We start from the raw sequence: 20,493 nt of genomic DNA on the forward strand, positions 1-20,493 counted from the left end.
CTCAGGCCAGTAAGCAGGATAAGATCTGTGCTACTTAATTCTTGCTCAGGACAAGACTTAAGAAGTATAACAAATAATGCTTTATGTGCTGCTACCTTCAAGCTACAGTCTAAGCTCTGTTCACGGTATGGTTTTGCCTGTGATAGCGGTAGACAGAAATGCCCTTTGCTGTGACTTTGCAGTCATGTCACATTATTTACAGTAACACCCGTAGGTGAAAAATGTGGAAAAATCTTGGCCTAAGAAGGATCTTCTGTATTCCATCTGACCTCCCTCTTGCTACTTGGCCTGAATACTTGTACTATAAACTATTACTCCCTGTCCTACTCAACACAAACATACATAGCAAGCCACCCCCGTGCTGGAAGGCACAAAATTTACCCATCACGTTTTTAAAGAAACTTACACTCTGAAGGGAAAAAAAAAATCAGGCCAAACTGCATAGCCAAAAAAAAAAAAAAAAAAGCCTGCAAAATTTCCCCTAGGGCTTAGAACGGTGAGAAGTGATTTATGTGCTCAAAACAAACCACTTAAGCCAATAAAATTTACAAAACCCAAAATAGTTTTATTTACTTTTCAGATTTTTGCCTCGACGAGACATTCTGCAAACATGCTAAGGCTACAAAATGTCCAAGTTGACAAAGACATGCAACGCTGACCATTCAATAAGTCACGGCTATTATAGGAGCGACCATGCCCACCTGGGCCACAGGTCCCATAAAACAGGGATGGTGTACAGTGATCATGGCAACGTACTACACAGGACCTAGTAACCTGAGGTAGGTCTCTTCACAGTAAGAAAACAACATCCTACACCAGTGTTACATCCTGATCAGCAGGAACCTGTTTAAAGCTCCAGAATATGTGGGGTGGGGGACTGTTTCCTTAACAAGTGTGCAATAAAGAAACAGGAAATACTGATGTTGTTTAACCTTAGTGTAAGTTAGCAGAACAAAGAGTTAGTGTTACCCATGCCAACGAAAGCCAACCTAAACCTCTGAGGAGTGTTAGCAGCTTCAAGATAAAGGAGTCAGTCAGCTGGAGCAACTTTGGAAAGGCTTTCCTGCTAGCATACAGGGTACGATTTGAACCTTGCAATTAATTTGTTATACATTATTCCATGAACAGTTTGATTTTGGTTGTGTTAGATCAGCGAAGCAGGAAGAGCTTGGCTTTGCTTGCATTAAAATAAACTCTGCTGATACAGTAAGAAATACTATATCAGGACACTGAGAAAATATGAGGCCTTAACGTGACCCAAAAGTGGTTGTCCACTCAAGAGATCACTAAAAACCGTGCTTTGGGAAAGCATTATGGGAAGCAGCAGCCGCTGCCGTGGTGAACATTAGCGATGCTCCAAATAGCTTTGATAAATTACAATGCAATAGAGTTACACCACAGTGCTCTTCTCCCCTGTGCTAGACAACAATAATGTGACAATAAAGGACACTATTGCAAAGCTTCACTTTCACTCAGACACGCAGAAAATCTGGCACTAGGAAAAGACCAACTGTAGGAGACAAAATGGTGTCTGATACAGTCTGATAACAAAGCCAGATCTCTGGTACCATAAACTGTACAAAAATGATAGAAAAGAATATGCACTGTTATTAATACAGTGCTTATTTTAATATAAAATAAACAGCTTACATTTCCACTGTAAATATAGGCTATATACAGAATTATGTATAGATATAGCTACATGTATAAAGCTTCATTATAGGCCTCTGATACATTTATAACTATGGCTCCCTGAGCCATTTGTAGAGTGCATTTAATAACAAAAAATTAGTAATATGATTATGGAATAAATACAATAATAAAAACATGAAGAATTCTTCTGACATGGTTTTAAAAACTCTCTGGCTTGACACATTGTGCTAAAAATTAAAAGACGAAAAGGCAATAATCTGCTTGGAGGAGGACGAGGAGGAGGAGGAAGAAGAGCTGGTCTGCCACAGGCAGGGAGTGCAGCTCTCCAAAATTAAAGTGACTTTGCCCTGAATTTTAGCCCTTGACAGCGACCTTGTTCTCCGCAGCAGCAAACATAGCATAGAAGCGTGAGTTCTCATTAGCCAGAAGGGCAGACGGCGTATCAAATTCCACTACCTAAAAAACAAACAAGGCAGGTAATAAGTTAGCAAAATACAGCAGAAAATGGATTCCCACCCCCTTGCACTTGTAACTTGGTAGCAAAGAAGCCAAAATATGACAGTCTTTAGATGAGACGACAGATGGTGAAAGCATGTGCATTTATGCACACATACTGTAACCTTGGATGCTTCAAGCTAAATTAGACAAATGGTGGGACTACCCAGCAGGAAGCAACCTCTGGTGGCTCTGGCAAACAGACTGAGGCAGATGCTGTGTTTTTTTTCCTTTCTCTACCTCCAAGAGCCTTGCCAAATGTTCCTACATTTGATTCAAGTGTTTACGGCTCCCACATGGAAGCCGGAGAAGTGGGTAAAGTATCTCTCAATGCCTGTTTGATACCACAATGCTTTACAAACACAATGGAAAAGTGACACTCAGCTCCCTTAGAGATACTTACGTTATTACACATACCAGAATTAAACCTACAAAGGATATTTAAAAACCCTTTAAGAGAGACTGTTGCCCTGCGGTACTTTCTTGGAGTGGAAAAGGAATTTTCTCCTCTTTGATCTTGTCATGGTGAGGCAATAATTGATGCTGTTGGAAAGTTATTACTAGGGATATGAATGAATACACAGGATTTTCTACCCTGTAATACCAGCTGTTCCTTGAGTCTAGCCTACACATATACAAAACAGACTGCAACAGGAACTGAAGCCACGGAAGTCTGCTTACCTGTCCTTGTGTTAGCACCATGATCCGATCAGAACCCAGTACAGTATGCAGGCGATGAGCAATCGTTAACATAGTGCAATCTGCAAATGCCTCTCTGATAGTCTCCTGAATCAGTAAGTCTGTCTCTGTGTCCATAGCAGCTGTTGCTTCATCCAGTATCAAAATCTGAAAGTAGAGCACAATTGTGGCTTTTAATTCACAGTAACTCCTTCCCTCCCTGAACATCAGTACATGCAGAGTGGATGAGAATTACCATGACCAGAAATTGCCGCAACTGGCAATCCTTAGAGAGCCGCAGTCACAAAGGTAGTTTTGACAAGCACCCTTTTCAGTTTGCCTTATGTAATCACCTTCATTGAAGTTATCATACAGATTACACTTACATTTTATGGTCACATCCTACAGCCACAAGACTGTTGCATTCTGACCTGGCCACAGGTTTCTATTATTTTCATTTTTATATTCAGCAGCTAAATCTCAAATGCAATTTTTTAAGAGGTAAACTAATTGACCTGTCTTTGGCAGTGATAGTTCCTTCTGGAGTCAGTCAGGACCAACTTGGTTTGCTAGCTTTCTTAGGCTAGGAAGAATTACCCTCTCCTCTGACTCAATCAAAAAGTTCTTTCTCTCACGTGTTATTATTTGATTTCCATTCTCAAAAAAAATTAACTTTGCATGGTCCCAGATTTCACTTGTAGACTACATTTTAGTAGAACACCGTGCTTGGCTGAAATTTACCAAAAATGAAAGAAGGAAAGAATCTGATGCTCACCAGTACCAGTACAGACTCTCTGGACAAATGACTAGGCCAGTCTGGCACACTATAACAACACCAACAACCAATACTTTCTGACAACAAGACTTCACAGCAGCTACAGATGCCTTTTCTAGTTGTTCTAACACTGTCTCTGAGTTGCAGTAACTGTTGGTATGACTACTCTGACAGATGAATTCAACAAAAGAAGCCCCTTTCCTCGAAGCTGGTGATATCAAACTGGTAGCAATTTTTCTCATCGATACGCTCACCTTGCAACGACGTAGTAGAGCTCTAGCTATGCACAGTAACTGTCTCTCTCCAACTGAAAAGTTTTCTCCATTTTCCATTACTTCTGAGTCAAGTTTCATAGGCAGCTGGGCAACCTGTGTGGGAAAGAATAGGCAGAGAACTTTGATAGCTGCACAGATTTTTTGTTTCTCCACGGCATGAGACAAACAGTTGCTCCTCCTGCTAATCTGATTTTGCCTATGTTCCAAAATATCCATCACACTTTGCTAAGCTCACACTCTGTTGAAAGTAGTAACAAACAACTAATGCTAGAACAACAATACAACATTAGACCTGCTCGGTTCAGTTAAAATACTTTTGACTTGGTGATGGCAGCTGAAAACACCACAACTAACCCGGATGCAATATACCCTCTCAATAGGCAACCTTAGAATGGCTTAAGTACAAAACATTTGATTTCTAGAAAAAGCATGCCAGGTACAAAATCCTACTAGCATTAATACAGATCTGGCTACTCTTGTTGAGAAAGACTAAGAGTGGACCTCCAGGAATCAGGATGTCTCTGCAGAAACTACAGCCCAGGTACTGCAGTCACAGCTACACAGGTAGCCTTGTGCCACCTGACTAATAACAAGGGTTCGAAATGTCGTAACAGTAAGATTTGCTGCAGAAGGCCACACAAAGGGCAGTTTTTACATTCAGTATGCATGTGCACATGACATTTACGCTCACAAATGTAAATGCAGAACGCACAACTACATAAGGCACACAGAAAAAAATATCACTTCTGAAATACTGTAAAACCAGAAGAGTCCATGTGATGAGGCAACACTCTACTATGCTACATGCCAAGAAGTACACATCTGAAATATGGCATGTTCTCCAAAAATTGTCTCATTATTAGAAACAAAACAGCAAGTTATGGAAAAAAAAGTGGAGACAGAACTTTACTGAAGATCTCCTAATTAGCCAGTAGAATACACAGCTTTGAAAGACAAAATACAAACAAATATCTCATAGACATGATAATACTTACACACTCCTTCATGTGAGTCCTTTCCAAAGCATCCCAGATTTGCTCCTCACTGTACTGATTGAAAGGATCCAAGTTGGATCTGGAGTAGGAAGCAGAAAACATAACCTTTTTTTTTTTCCAGCAATAAATAGCAAAACAGCAGTGTGCTAATTCATCCAGATGGACAATTCCCATCTAGTACTCCACTGACAGAATTTCCTTGCCAAGGAAATCAGATGCTCCCAGCACACTAAAGAAGACAAACAATAGAAGAGTGAAGACGGAAGACAAAGATGCAAAATTCCCAGTAATTTTAAAGGAAAGGAGGTCTATGGAGGATCACATCCAGTTCGGTATTGAACCAGCTAAAACCATTTACCCGTGCTTTTTCTTTTTGTTTCAACAACAAAGTACAGAAACCAGAATGCCTTTGTTCCACTCAAAAACTACCATTTCATATGAGTTCGTTATGAGCTGGTAGCCCTCTTTGTCCTTCTTGCTTTTTTTTTTTTTATAGTCTCACTAACCTTACAGTGCCACTGAATAGCACAGGTTCCTGAGGAATTATTGACAGTTTGCTGCGAAGATCTGCCAAACCAATGTCATTTATTTTCACTCCATCAATTTTAATGCAGCCTCCAGACAGTTCAACCAAACGAAAGAGTGCCATTCCAAGGGAAGACTTCCCTAAAAATGAGACAGAAGATTATACTAGTGCTTCTAAAGAATCCTAACAGCCATTTGAGATGAGACAGCATTTTAAAAGCTGTCCTTGTGTAAGATTAGTGTCTTAAATTACCATAAAGTGCCAGCAAACAATTTTGTAACTAACTGCCAGGATTCAGCATTTAAACTTCTAAGCAATATTAATTGCATATTTAGAAGCTCCATTTTGGAGGTGGTGTAAACCCTTCTACAATCAGACGTTTTGATTTTTGGCATTACAAACTTCTGAGACAGCTTAGCACCAAACCTGGCTGCAGCATCAGTACAAATAAAAATTCTTTCAAGACAGTCAAATAAGCTGCAATGAGCACGCTGTAGGTAGCATTCTGTGCTGGTAAGTAGCTCAGGGTATTAAATGTTATGAGCATACTGACTCAGGCAGAGTAGGAGGTGCCTCTATTTTAAAAGGAAAATTGTTTTCATTGTATATGGGGATCCTTCCTACATATGTACACAAACAGAATCCACCACTGACATGCTGCTGGACCTCTCTTGCGCAACTAATTTATTCAAACACAGAGAGGGCAGAGAAGAACCAAACTGTCTTGCTATGTTCCCATCCTGTAAATGCAGTATTTTAACTCTGCTTAGTGCTTTTCCTTACCTGAGCCTGTCCTTCCCACAATGCCAATCTTTTCCTTTGGTTTGATGGTGAAGGACACTTTTTTAAGAACTAGAGGGAGATTTTCTCGGTACCGCATCTCTGCATTTTCAAAAACAACTTCGCCTTCCTGTGGCCAGTCCAGAGGGGGAGTTTTATTCTTAATTCGAGCAGGAGCTTCCAACGAGAGAGTCTTTAAAAGAAAACCAAAAAGTTCTCTTTCCAGTAAACAAAGCACCAAAGAGGAAAATTATCAGATGAAACTTTCAGCAGCTCTCTGCAGACTCAGCCCATATCAGTTTAAGGCAGTTAAGATGAACAAAGTGACTGGATACTGGCCCAGTGATTCAGAAGCAATTTCCCAGATCTTACACCAGCAGCAAACAACAAGAAATCTTATAACATGCAGCTGAATGTGTTGTTGTCCTACCTTGATATAGTGATCAATCCTCTCCACTGAGGTGAAGCGAGCTTCTGTTTCTGAAGCAAGTCTGACTGTAAACTGGAATAACCCCGTTAACTGTAGTGATGAGAAGAAATTAAGAAAAAATTAGAGAGTTGACAGATTTTTTTTTTAATTGAATTAAAAGACTAGCCTGCTGAATACTTGATACTCTTGTCTTGTGCACCCTATGGTTAATTTTAAAATAACCTTAATTTATGAATCACTTGGAAAGACAGAGACTTCAAAGGTTTTCTCACAAGCAACAGCTCGAAATCTTAGCCACCTAAGTTTTGTAATTTTACTGTATTACCACCAGGAGGCAGAAAAGGCCAAGCAACAGATCTAATAATGAGCCACAAAGCAAATCTAACCCACTCAGTTAGGAACTGGATGCTGTGCACTGTGAAAACATACAGCAAGCAATACACCAGAATGCATTAAGACATCAGCTTGACATTTAAAGAGAAGCAGCTTTCCGGAACAGTATCCTAAAGCACTTATCTCCTCATTATTTTTCATGCTAGCAAAAGGTCCTGACCCTGAATTGTCTTCCCCCACCGCTACCAAAGGGTCATCATCTTTTCCCATTTTGGGGCATTAAGGAAAGTTTCCAATCTATTTCATTGAAGCTACTTAACACTAACAAGTAAAAGTGAAACTAAACCATGCAAACAATGCTCACCTGCACAGCATATGAGATAGCCAGCCCAGCATAGGCAGGAGGAATCTGGCCATGCATTAGAACAATCATAAGGCCAGTGGTTGTGATGAGAGCGATGCTGATAATGTCCAGCCGTACAGCTAGCCAGCGCATTGCACAACTGAACAGGTAAAACGGTGCCTGATTATCATCTAGAAGCTCCTGATACCTGAAACACATATAGAAAATGTTAGCAGACCTCAGTGAGTCTGAAGTTGTACAAATACCAGAGTTGCTTTCATCCCTGCAACAATATGACTTATGTAGGGGTTAATCAGAATTCCAAGAGATAGCACACTTTCACCCCACCTTCACCAATGCAAGACCTGCCAGAGGATGCTCGATGGCTACAAATTATTCCACATGTAATAGCAGCAGTGCTTCAGAATATGAACAGAATGTGCTATTTTATAGTCAGTGTAAATGTAGTTACAGTAAGCTTTAATAGGATTGATGACGTTAATTAAACACACCAATAACTATTTAATTTACAATCCTGAGCCTGTGGACCTGAGGAATTTAACAGGAGACACATGAGAGATTCACAAAACTTAGTTACTAGGTTTTCTGATCTTGCAACTCAGTTTCACGCCAATCACTGTTACGCTGTGGGGGGTGCCTTCCTGACCTATTCCACTTAAGCCACTGTGGCAGTGCCTTCCCAGAACCTCTGTAACAATTTCCACTGTGCTCCCACACAGCTGGTCTCATGACCTTGTACCTGCAAAACCCCAATATTGTTATTGCAGGTTCTCATGGGAAGCAGACGCTACTCATGGGCGAGATGTCTCATTTTCCCTCACTATCATTTGTTTTGCAGGCCGTATAGTAGAGAAAACCAAACAGTCCACAACAAGGCAGGATAATAGTTGATAAAACGCTATCCAATAGTCTCTGTGCACAGAGACTAACAGCTCATCAGTATGCAGAGGCTTGGTTACCACACTAATGCTAACAGCATCACCAGCAGAACCAACAAGTAGGAAGCAGGAAGAGGACCTGATGAAGAGTATACAGTACTAAAGAAAAAGTACGTCCAGAAAATTGTCCTCATCATTAGCATTGATACCTGCCACACTGGGGAGAACGCCGTAGGAGGGCATTCATCTGGGACTCCATCACTGTTATTCCCAGTTGGCTACTAGGCAGGTTTTCCCTTTCAATTCTCCTTGTTCTCCCTCATTTTTTCCCCCCAAAAATAGCTTTCACTGCTAGACCCAATGTATGTCATCAGCTAAAGACCCCACTAACAAATCTTAGACTGCAAAGCTGTCGCACCCTACTTTGTGCTCCACCACTCTCAGCTGGCTATCTAGACTGACCTGTGCAGGAATTCTTGTCCTTTGTTGTAGGCATGGATTGTCGACAGACCCTGTATGCTAGATGTAATGTGAGACAGGAACGGAGACTGTGTGATGTTGTCCAGACGCTTGAGCTCTCGAATAAAGACTCTGGAGGGAAAGAAGCACTTTTAAGTGACAAGAACACCCATCACATACAACCACAGTACTGATGCATATATACTTGAGGAACCCCACATCCCTACTAACAGGTCAAAGCATCTCCACTTTTAGTCAAAGCAGCTGATGCACTTACCTAGACACAACATGCAGAACTGTGAACAGGACAATGAGGGGCCCTACTGCCACCAGGAACCAGGGGAAAACTCCAGAAATCACCCCCACACAGAAGAACACAAGGATGACATTCTGGATGAACATTTCTGCTTGAAATGGCAAACGAACGTCAACTGGAAAAGATGGAGGGAAAAAGAGAAAGATCTTGAGTACAGAAACCTAAAACAGCCTATATAAAGCCATTCAGTCCTGCAGTACATTGTTGTTGACAAAGAGTGATTTCTCATGACTTTTCACATGTAAAACGGTACATCACCATTAAGGGTGCTTTTATGTTCTGAAATGCTAGTAATTTTTCCAATTATTCCCATTTACAGGAATAGCACTGCTGCAGCTCTGACCTAATTACCACCTTCGCTGCACATCAATTTCACCCTGATACTCCAGATTGCCCCGCATTAACTGCTAAGAGTCCGTGTGCAGTCTGCAGGTTCAAAAGCAGCTGCACCTTTTCCTCTTTGCAAGCGACCAGACAGACTTGAGGTATCAGCTGTCTCCTGCAAGTATAACCCTGGTATATCCCAATTCTTGCTGTGGCTATTACAAAGTACACACCTGGCAACAGATACAGGATACTCTAATCCCAACAGAAAAAGACTGGAGAGCATTAGGTAGTTAACTGGAAGACTGACTGTGGGATCTAAAGCGTATGCAGTGAGAGATACCTTCATCCATGTCTTTGGAAAACCTGTTGAGAATCCGCCCAGTGGGTGTAGTGTCAAAGAACTTCATGGGACTACGCAGAATCCGTCGGAACAGCTCATCATGGAGCCTTGAGGATGCTCTCAGAGTTCCCTGACAAAGCAAACATTAAAGTGTTATGACAGGATTTGTGCCTGTCACTGGCCCCTCCCTGCACATGAAAAAATGCTGCCAGTTTTCCCTCTCCAACTGTAAACATAGCTTCTTTCTTCTACTCCATGCTTCCAACCAGTGGAAGGAAGCTATTAATTGAGGCAAAAGTTCAATGGAAAGTATGGTGCAACCCCAAGAGATGGTTTGGTGGAAACCTCACAACCCATGATCTGACTTCCTCTGGTTCTTAAGTGTCAATAGAGAGGTGACCAAAAGAACCACAGAGACAACAATATGCAGAAGTAGGAGGGGAGAGAGGGGTGTGAGATAAACGTTAGGTAGCACTGGAACGTACCTTTACAAAGACAACACCACGAACAGCTTTCAGGATCAACATGACTGCCATAGACAGTGCATAGATGCCAGCGTAGTAATGCATGTGAGGGTTATCTTTCATACTGTTACTTATGACAGTGTCATTTCCCAAAGTCACAGTGGTGTTCTGCAGGAAATACGAGGTCTCAGTCAATTGTTAAGGATTAAAAACATACTTATTACATGTGGTAGAACTGAGCTGACCCCCACCACCCACTATTTTTGGTACTTTTTTAAAGAAAGGACTTCAATAACTTTTGAATACTTAAGAAAGCTTCAACCAGCAGTGACATGTGCTATTTCTGTGGCATCAAAAACCCCCTAAAAGGTCAATTCATTTGACTCCTCATCTCTCATTTCACACCTATTGTTTCCTGTGCTTTTCTGAACAGTGACACATACTTACATACCACCAGTTCTATTACACAGGAATATTCAACTTGGGTGTTATACATTGTCTTCTTATCAAATATCATTGTTTTTCTGCCAACACTCAGTCATTTCTTTATTGGCACACTGTCATATGTTCTCATCGTCTGTGATTTTGATTGTTTTGTAGTCTTTTTTTTTTTTTTAAAGTCTTTATATTTAAGGACTTCATTGTTTATTTTAATGTTGTTGGCCATCTGCACTTTATTACCTCTTCTGAGGAGAGGGTGTTTTTCGGTGTTTGATTTTTGTTGTTTGTTCTCAAAAAAATCAGTTATATTTGAATATTTAAATGCAGCAAGACTCACAATCAAAGCCTCTAGAGTAGGAAAAATCCCAAACAACCCTCAGTCATTACATTCTTCAAAGCAACTCCCCAAAGTCATTTGACTTAAAGCCATAAAGTATAACAAGATTATCCTGCTGGACATAAGGTCACATTTAAACAAAAGCCAGCACTAAAATCAGCAATTCCTCCTGCAGCTTGTTGGCCTCTTTCACATTTTCACTTCCTTTTCTTAGGCAAACCAAGACAAGGAACAAGAGGGCAGTATAAAACCACATGAGCTATTATATCTTTCTCATTAGTGGAGTTCTCTTTCTTGGAGATGAACTCTCTAGTGTGATCACCTCTTGGGGAGCCTTACAATTTGCTTAAATTAGGAAGCACCATTTGGTCTCATAGGACTGCTCGGGATTAGTCTATGAGAACAATTCCCCTGCCCTTTAAATACAAGAGAGTAGAAATGCTATTCATCTTACTCCACTGCCTTGTTTGATCCAGAAACTCAGCCACCAGTTGCTAAAAGCTGTACTGCCCACATTCAGCACAAACAGAGCCATTATCACGAGGAATGCAAAGGGGCCTCCAGCTGCCTGAATGTAGATGCCATACACAGACCAGGGGACAGAGCCTTTGCCTTTCTCTTCCAACTGAACCAGCTGGCCTGTGAAACAAAAGAGGAGGGAGAGAGAATGAAGAAAGCAAAGTTGCTCCACAAAAACTTCTACAAGTTTGCAAATATGCACAAAACTGAAGTAATTCTTACACTGTACAGAATACTATCAGAAACAGCTATTAATTAACATATGGAACTCAATGGTTCAAACTGTTTTTCAAGAAATCACAATTCCTCTGCAGAATCATTCATGTCATGCTATGTCTGAAAAAGCTGGATCAGCATAGACACTATGACCCTTATCGATGCTTTTTAAACTTTGCCAAATTTCAAAGTTAACTTTAAATGGAGAGAACCCAAAAAGAGGTTTCTCTTCTTCAGATTCTTCACATATAAATGCCATGTCCTGCCTAGGACTTTGCAAGTGCCAAGCTACACACGCTGCCCTCCAGATAGGAGGGAGAGGTGGTGTCGGAGACAGGGTACTACAAGCTCCTTTGCAACACTGGCACCTGACCTATGACAGACTGATTAAACTCATAAACATTATGCTGGCACCCACATTACACGAATCATCAAACACTCTTTGTCTACTGCCTGTGTCCTATCAACCATACAGAGTGACCAGGACTTGAGACAAGTTTCAAAACCTGCGAGGCACATTCATTACAGCTGGGAAGCAAATATTTTGAGCTTATCAGTATATGAAACAATTACAGCCAGAAATCTGATTACATAGTTACCCTCTTCCTTCTTCACAACTTTCTCCTTCTTCACAGACCCTGCTTTGGTACTTTTATCCTGGGGTCTTTTCAGTGAACTGTTTGTGTTCTTCTTTATATTAATCTGTAGGAAAATGGTGACATTAAACACACTGGAATAATTTTCTCTTACGTTTTCATAGCTGAACCCAAACATTTTTTAATAAGACTCCTATGCACAAAGGCTTTCAGTAGCTTAGCGTTGATTTCAAGGAAGATATTAATTTTGCTGTAATTACAGATGACAACCAACTCTGGTGGAATTACATTTTCCTGCTCTATTGAGCTCTACACATCTGCACTTGTGGTGTGCAAGGTTAATTTCCAGAATCATTTGAAACTATGTGCATACATGGTGAAAGAATTATACCCCAACTAGAGAGAGAGAGAGAGAAAGAGAGAGATACAATCCACAGTCTCTTGTAAAAATAACTCACTATTTTATTAAGAGGCTTTTTTCCTCCCTCAAACACCCTAATCTCTCTCTCAGGAAAGCTCTCAAAAAACGTGTCTAAGGACAAAGTCAGGTAACTCAGACTTCCAGAAATCAGATGGCGAAACACTGAACTGCACACACAATTACTGTTCTAAACTTGTCTCTCTTTCCACAAAATGGAAATGACCATCTGTTCCGGGAGCATAGATTAACTGAAACCCTCTACATAACTTCATGGACACCTTACATGAAATGACACATCTCACGTGCAACTTTACTATCCCTTTCTTCTTATCCTATAGAGAATGCAAATCAACACTCCTTCCATGAGCTAGTGTTTATAGAGTGAAGGTCAGCCAAGTATGCAGGCTGGAGAATCTCATGCTAACTGTCATCACATTAACCTTAACATGGCAGAACTATAATCTTCATGTCTCAGAAAGGATATGCAGAGTAACGTATGACATTCCTTTGCTTCTTTCACTAACATCTCCCAGGAGAAAATTCCACCAAGCACCTTCTATCTGTATATTTATCACAATGCTACCTTTGCAGATTATTTTTTTCCAGTCCTGGCAACTTATGAGTAAGGAGTCTTTCACCACTGGTATATTTTTGTTTCTTACTACACAGAATAACTTCATGAAACAAACAGGACAAAGCTGGGAAAATTAAATAACTGAAAATTTAAAAATGGTTCTCGCTAGTTTCTAGGTTTACATTCTTCACCAACAGATGTACTAGCAGACAGACCCAAGTTTGCATTTACAGCCATTGTTTCATAACAGAAACAGTATTGATCAATAAGGTTTTTTTCTTCCCCCTCCAAAAAAAAAAAAGCATTTTTAGTTACACTCCCATTATACAGTTGCATCAATAACAGTTTTTTCAAAGGTTGGTCCAGGTCTGTGTTAATTTGGAAGTAAATTAAGAAGCGAGGTGTACAACAAAAGAGATGAGAAGCTTCCTGCTCTGCGCATCACCAAAGTAAACAATACATTTCTTACATGTTCAACTCATGAGATCACTGGCAGAGTCACCTCTACTATGCGTTCCCCAAATAAGAACTGTGACTGCAAATACAATATGCTAATGAAGCACAGATTATTCTACCGGAAGCATTCTGGTCAGATCAACATGTGAAGCCATTTTCCAGTCTTCCAATTATGCCATTTGGTTTATCTCATTAGAAAAGTCAGAGTGCTTTAAAATGGAAAAACAAGTACCTCAATATGTGGTGTCTCTCCCAGCTGTAGGTTATTAAAAATAGTTGCATAGTCCCCATTTAAATTCATTAATTCCTCATGACTTCCTCGCTCAGTAATGCAGCCTTCTTTCATGAAGACCACTTCATCACAGTCAACAAGATACTGGTAAGAACAGCACAAAGAACAAACCTTCATCATTACATGTGATCCACCACATGCCCGTATGATCCTTTTCAGTATTTTATAAACATTTGCACACAGTAGGAGGGAAACACACTGATTCCCTGCTAATAGGAATGTGATTTTTAAAGCTCCTGTATTTACCAGATCACCATGATTACTCTCACTCTACATATAAAGTTCTCATGTTCTGTCAAAACCAATCCATTACAGAATACACCATCCAGAATACTTAAAACTCTCCAGATACTAACACACTAATTAATATTTCTATGCACAGAGGATGGCAAAAAAAAATCAGAATATATCGATTCTGATTTACTGATAGCAAAATTAAATGTTTTCTGACATGATAAACTAGCTTTAAGGTAAATTAGCAAAAGTGTTTTTGAACGAGATACTCATTTATCTAACAAATTTTCTTTAGCCAAGCATTACCAGTCCCTATCATACACCAAACAGTACTAGTATCAAGTAAAGAATTAGACTTAGTTCTTTGCATGTTTGCAGCAAGTTTGTAAATCTAAACCACACATCCTATAGCGGGACAAGGTTGTGCTCTAACAAGCCAGGACACAGGAATCTCCAGCATGAAGGCAAGTGACTAAACAGCATTTCAAGAAAGTCCAAGAAAGCAAACACAAGAGGTGTAGTACCTGAAGCTGATGAGTGATGAACAGGACAGTCTTTGACTTCAGGTGCTTCCTTATTGCACTGTTAAAAATGTGATTTCCAACATGAGCATCTAAGGCACTAAGGGGATCATCGAGGATGTAAATGCTCCTGTCACTGTACAGGGCTCGAGCCAGACTGATTCTCTGACGCTGTCCTCCACTCAGGTTAGCCCCTCGTTCACCAATCTATACAAACACAAACAGGTTGTTTTATTTCTACAGCACTGTGCAACACATGAACAAGAGATGACTGGAATTAAATAGATCATAATATTTCATATGCCTCTGTGTATATACATATAGATGCACGCACAACATATTATATGTACGTTCTATAGTTTAGGTGTATACTTTTTTGTGAAATGTGTTACACAGTCAAACTCAAGGTTAACATGCTTGAAGCATTACAGTATTTTTTTGCCTACCTAATTTAAATTATGTTCAAATAGGTGCTATTAAAGCAGTTAAATTTACAGAACAATGAAAAACTCAGGAACTGGCAACATTTGTGCCAAAAATGTGGCACTAGTCTCAACAGCCTACGGCACTGATAAGCTTGAGGCATATTCAGCAGCTTGACTTATATGCATACCAGTTTGATATTTCTCCTTACTCCAGTCTAATCTGGCAAATTAAAACTTTACTTTTCTCCATCTACTAAATAGTTTACTATAAGCAAAGTTTATACCTCTGTCAGGTCCCCATTTGGAAGGATGGCTAGGTCAGGCCTTAGACAGCAACCATTCAACACAGTGTTGTATCTAAAGAAGATGGATTAAATAAGTAGTAAGAACACATTCTTTTCCACCCGAAGTGTCTAGCTAGTACAGCATTATTTCACTTTCTACACCAATAGCACATATTCCAGGAGCCTTAAAAAATGATCCACCTTGGATTACCAAGGTGAAACCAAGAACAAGCTACTTACTTCTGATGTTCTGGAAAGGTAAAGAGGCAATATCTTTTCAAGGATTGCTAGCATAGGGCCTAGGGATGCCCCCCACTCGGGAAGGGACACACAAGGTGCCAGCTCATTGAAAAGGAGTTGTTGTTCTTACACAGGGCAAGACGAGGACAGCAAGTATAAATATAACTTTAGTGCTGTGAACAGAGGTCAGACGGCTCACCGCAAATGAGCAATGACAGTAGCACTGACAGCCATCAGCCACAGTGACCACAAACACAAGAGACAGGCTTTTAAATGAGCCTTAAAGTTTAAAGGCAGACTCCAAAAGTAAAGGTAGGCTTTGACTGCAACATACTCTGCATCCCTCACTTGGGCCAAGAATTACTAAGCTTTCATGAAAATCAGCAAATATTTCTGACAAACCTTTCTTCATCATATTCCTTGCCAAAAAGAATGTTGTCCCGAAGTGTAGCATTGAGAATCCAGGCCTGCTGGGCCACATATGCAAACGTTCCACTTACAGCAATGCTACCCTCCAACAAGGTCATCTGGAATTCAAAATCATGCAATAATGCCAGGTCATGTCTAATACAAACAATTGGAAATCAAGAAGAGAAAAGCAGAAGTCAAAACAGAATTTCTTACCTGTCCTAAAATTGCTGAAATGAGTGAAGTTTTTCCACTCCCCACACTGCCACAAATTCCAACAAGTTTTCCCTAGACAGAAAAAAATATATGGTACTCATTACTTACTTCTCTAACCTTCTCAGAATTTGGACTACCTGTACTATCTCAGAGTTTACAGTCAGACATTAATGACAGCTGAAAAAGGACAAACAAATACAAGTCAGTCAATATTTTAACTCTCGAAAAACAAACAGTAAATACCATCCCACTGTGGACTAAAACTGAATTAACTCTGCAGGTGAAAATGAATGTATTTTAAGAAGTTTCCCTCTGACTGGACCATCAACACAAGCCCAGAGAACGCTGTACTCGGCTAAAAGCTCCAACACCTGCCCAAACAGAACACACCATGGTGCTGGTTTCCAAAGGCCTTCCACTGACTTCAGTGGGTGACAGCTCAGACTAAGGAAACAAAAATCTTTGTAACTTGATCAGAAGATAAAGAAATTACTGTAGCAAACAAAAAGTTCACGGATAAATTAAAACTTTCATACAATCAAATTGACAATTATTGGTTGGTGTGACAGTGTGATAAGGGGAAAAAAAAAATAAAGGATACGTGTCCATTAAAACTCCCTGCCTATGAGATGCAATTTGCTAAGGACCACCTACCAAGAAAAAGCTGGAATCCAATCACTTTGAAGCACTTATCTGCAATAAAATGGATGGGCTGATACCTACATTAACCAAATAATGAATTCAGCAAAACTGTTTTTCTTCCTTCTGTAAAAAAAAGTTCAAGTGGACAACAAGGGTATATAGGCATTTGGGGAACAAGTTGTTACACTCTCATTTACAAGTTTTCCTCACCTGACAGTAAATTAACGTGTACATTTTGAAGCAAGTATATAATCCTTTTCCAAGTCTATTTATTATTTAAAAATAAAAGCAACTCTCTTGAGTTTTAAACTATCCCTCTGCTCATACTACAAGACAGTTTAACTAATAATATTCTGATAAATGCATGGATCCCATTACTACAGCATCCAAGTAACAGATTGCAATTTTTTTTTTCATTTGTAAAAGATATCATGTATTAAGGAAGTTCATTTTCTTTGACATTTCACATGCTTACACCTTACTTGCAATGAGGACTTCAACTGGTTCTAACTTCTTGAAAATCTTTCTTTGTCCTTCCTATTGTGCAAAAATTCTCAGTGAAGAATTAGTTGCATATTCTTCAATGAAAAACCACTGTTATGCTCCATTAGAACACTTAAACACATAAAATGTTCACTGAGAATGTAGCCAAAACCCTACAAAATTGTCAAACGGCTGCAGGAATAAACCATCAACCAACACCTCAACAACACCTCTGTCGCCCTGCTTATTCTTTAAGTTCAATGCCTCAGACTGTTCTGAGAGCTACAAACAGAAAAAACACATTAGATGTGAAGACTAAATATCCTGCAGTGATTCATAGGCTGTGTGCAAAGATCCCGTTTGCTAGAATGGCACAGCTGTTTACATCAAATCAGACACTGCATCCTGGATACCACAGTTGCCATGGATATTACAGGAGTGCACAAAAGCAATATGCTCCATTTCATGCAGAAATACACAGCTCTCTATTCCAAGGGACAGCTAAAAATGAGGTCTTTTAAGAGCTCAGATTTTCTCCTTTCTTCTCTTACCTTTTCTATCTCCAAGTCAATGTTGTAGAGAGTCCTCTGAAGACGAAGGTTAACCAGGTGGATGATTCTGTTCTCCTCTTCGGGGCTAGGATGGTCATCATTGTCCACTAGAAGATGGCCCTTCTGCTCTGCCAGCACAGCTTGCTGTCCCTCATTCTGCAGCTTCATTTTCTCTTTCTTGCCCTTGGTTACTTTCTTGTCTTTTTTCACTTTGGGGGTCAACTTTGGTGAGCTCTGGACGCTGGCGTGGGAGAAGTCCCAAGCCAAGGTAGCATTTTTCACCTCTATCGCGGTGTGAGGATTGGCTGGTTTTTTCTTTATCATATGAACCTCTTCCATTAGAAATAAACTCTGATAGGAGTTGTGAGAGAGGTGTAAAGATGAGACACCTGATCAAGACTGGGAGACAAGCCTATGGCACACTCACGCAGCAAAACACATCAGGCTATATAGTGGGAGAAAGCTGAAGAGCAAAAGGTAGCTCATTAGTGTAAACTAACTCCGGGCCTGCTGAGTGGCCAGGGCATTCCTGGATGTGGTGGAAACACTTAGATACACTAAGACTTTTAAAGAACTGCAGTGCTCTGGGTGCTGTGAGAGGAGCTCATTCTGTCAACACTGTTTGCAACTACCACTCTGCAATCTCCAGATACAAAACACGGGAGTAGAATACATGGGTTGCAGAGATGTCACCATGAGCAAAAGTGACTGACTTGTCCTGAGCACCAGCTTGTTACAGAAGATGGAATGACTTCAGCCTTTACCCTTCACCTCTTTGGTTGGGAAAATGCCATCTCACACAAATTTAGCAATGTAGGGCTGCTTGAGAGTAAGCAAGCCACTAAGTCCATTGTATCATGTTTTCCACCACATCCATCAGTACTTACAATCAACACAGATTAAGAAATTTTTCACATAATTTAGTTACAAGATAAAATGGTTTCCACTTACATAACTTGTGTGTTGAACTAAGCAGCCTGTGACTACAGACTACTTAACCGTCAGCCTTATTTTACTCCTGAGATTGCTATGCCCAAATCACACATTCATAAGAAAGCTCATACTCATTTGCAGACTCAAAACATTAGTTACATTTTTATTGTAATATTAGAGCAACCCCACCCCATGTTACACACCTGACAGAAATTACAGTTTGCAGGCTTGAACTGGGAAGTACTACAATTTCCACTCTTCTCTTCCCCTAAAAATTCCCTCTAGTACAACTGGACTTAGGAAAGCTTGCTTGAGGTTGACCCAAGAAGATTAGACAAAAATGCTCAGAAATTAATGGGATCTCTCAACCATTCTGCAGATTCCATTCTTCTCACACCCAAATTTGGTTCCTGAATGCATTATAAAGAATCCATATAACTTAATATTATGGAATCCTATTTGGAAATTTCTGCCATGTGCAATAGTGGTACGTGCTATTGTCTACAAGAAAGAAGGCAAAATAAAGGCCTGTCTTCTGAGTTCATACTAAAGTACACAGTGTATTCACAGCAATTGAAGGATGAAATAGGATTGTTTCTGTTATCTGGGTTTTAATTCTCTGCCATAGATTTTCTTTAGTCAGGTCACAATTGTATTTTATTCGTACAATGGAACCAGTATTTCAGTCACAATACGCTCTGGAAACACTAAACCTCAGTTTTTCATGACTACAAACAAAAATGTACTAGTTTGTGCAAAGTCCGCCCACATAGAACATAACATTTTCAAAAATAATTTCACTGGCAAAATGTGGAATTTCATTGTAGACAAGTTGCACTGCATTTTCACGCAGATGGTCTTAAGAGAGTGCAAGAATTACTATACTGCAAACCATATAGTCCTGAATCCCATCTCTGACAGTGGCCAACATCAAAATCCTGAAAACATTGACTGTTTTGCTTCCCACACCAGTACTAACTTAAAGCTCTAATATTCCTTGACTGTGTTTATCCCTTGACTGTTTATCCCTTCTGAAGAATACAATAATATGGAGTGCTAAATGTACAGAAAGAACTCCTCATACAATAAAATAGCATCAAGTTGTTCCACTAGCATCTATTATACACATACGACACTCCACTCTAACAGCTAAAACTGCAAAACTAAAGGACAGCTTACCTTAAATCTGTCAACGGAAACAGATGCCTCAGATAGAGACTTCACTGAGAAAGGTGTTACTTTTAGAGCAAAAGTCATTGAATTAAAGACAGTGACCACTGTGAATGCCTAAAAAAACAAAAAAGAGTGAATGACATTTGGATGCAATATACTTAACTAGCAGTTCCAACCTTCTAAAGGTTGAATTGCCATAGCAGCAAGTCAAAGACATAGAAAAGGTCCACAGTCAAAGAATAACCATTTAAAGATTCAAAGTACTCTGGAATAGCAGAAAACAGCGCATCTACCCAGCACTTTGTAACAGAACAAATCTTCAGTGTTAGTAGATCCAATGAAAATATCAGACAGCAAATCCTGCATTAGCCTATTACTTGTGAAGATCCATCTTCATATCCTATTTTAAGTCACAAAGGAAAACAAATCTGTACTGTCTGCAT

General features: G+C 39.9%; 1 protein-coding gene across 5 annotated transcripts in view; it reads right to left on the minus strand.

Moving 5' to 3' along the window:
* ABCC5 (ATP binding cassette subfamily C member 5) overlaps nt 1-20,493 on the minus strand; it is a 43,593-nt gene that overhangs the window by 2,445 nt on the left and 20,655 nt on the right. For 3 of the 5 annotated variants that reach the window (XM_082767523.1, XM_082767519.1, XM_082767520.1), the window contains 21 exons: nt 20,057-20,164; nt 17,945-18,295; nt 16,269-16,340; nt 16,047-16,171; nt 15,405-15,477; nt 14,699-14,902; nt 13,881-14,024; nt 12,201-12,303; nt 11,321-11,505; nt 10,110-10,256; nt 9,625-9,754; nt 8,919-9,072; nt 8,645-8,773; nt 7,305-7,491; nt 6,608-6,697; nt 6,181-6,370; nt 5,378-5,537; nt 4,872-4,950; nt 3,856-3,969; nt 2,830-2,994; nt 2,026-2,109 (listed from right to left, as the gene is read on the minus strand). In XM_082767523.1, coding sequence (XP_082623649.1) covers nt 2,026-2,109; nt 2,830-2,994; nt 3,856-3,969; nt 4,872-4,950; nt 5,378-5,537; nt 6,181-6,370; nt 6,608-6,697; nt 7,305-7,491; nt 8,645-8,773; nt 8,919-9,072; nt 9,625-9,754; nt 10,110-10,256; nt 11,321-11,505; nt 12,201-12,303; nt 13,881-14,024; nt 14,699-14,902; nt 15,405-15,477; nt 16,047-16,171; nt 16,269-16,340; nt 17,945-18,295; nt 20,057-20,164 — 2,994 coding nt within the window. Of the gene's footprint in view, nt 1-127; nt 2,110-2,829; nt 2,995-3,855; nt 3,970-4,871; nt 4,951-5,377; nt 5,538-6,180; nt 6,371-6,607; nt 6,698-7,304; nt 7,492-8,644; nt 8,774-8,918; nt 9,073-9,624; nt 9,755-10,109; nt 10,257-11,320; nt 11,506-12,200; nt 12,304-13,880; nt 14,025-14,698; nt 14,903-15,404; nt 15,478-16,046; nt 16,172-16,268; nt 16,341-17,944; nt 18,296-20,056; nt 20,165-20,493 lie in introns of those variants that run through there. The other 2 variants (XM_082767522.1, XM_082767521.1) reach the window with 1 other exon arrangement.

Source organism: Aythya marila (genome assembly GCF_965140915.1).
Source record: "Aythya marila genome assembly, chromosome: 9".
Lineage (NCBI taxonomy): Eukaryota > Metazoa > Chordata > Aves > Anseriformes > Anatidae > Aythya > Aythya marila.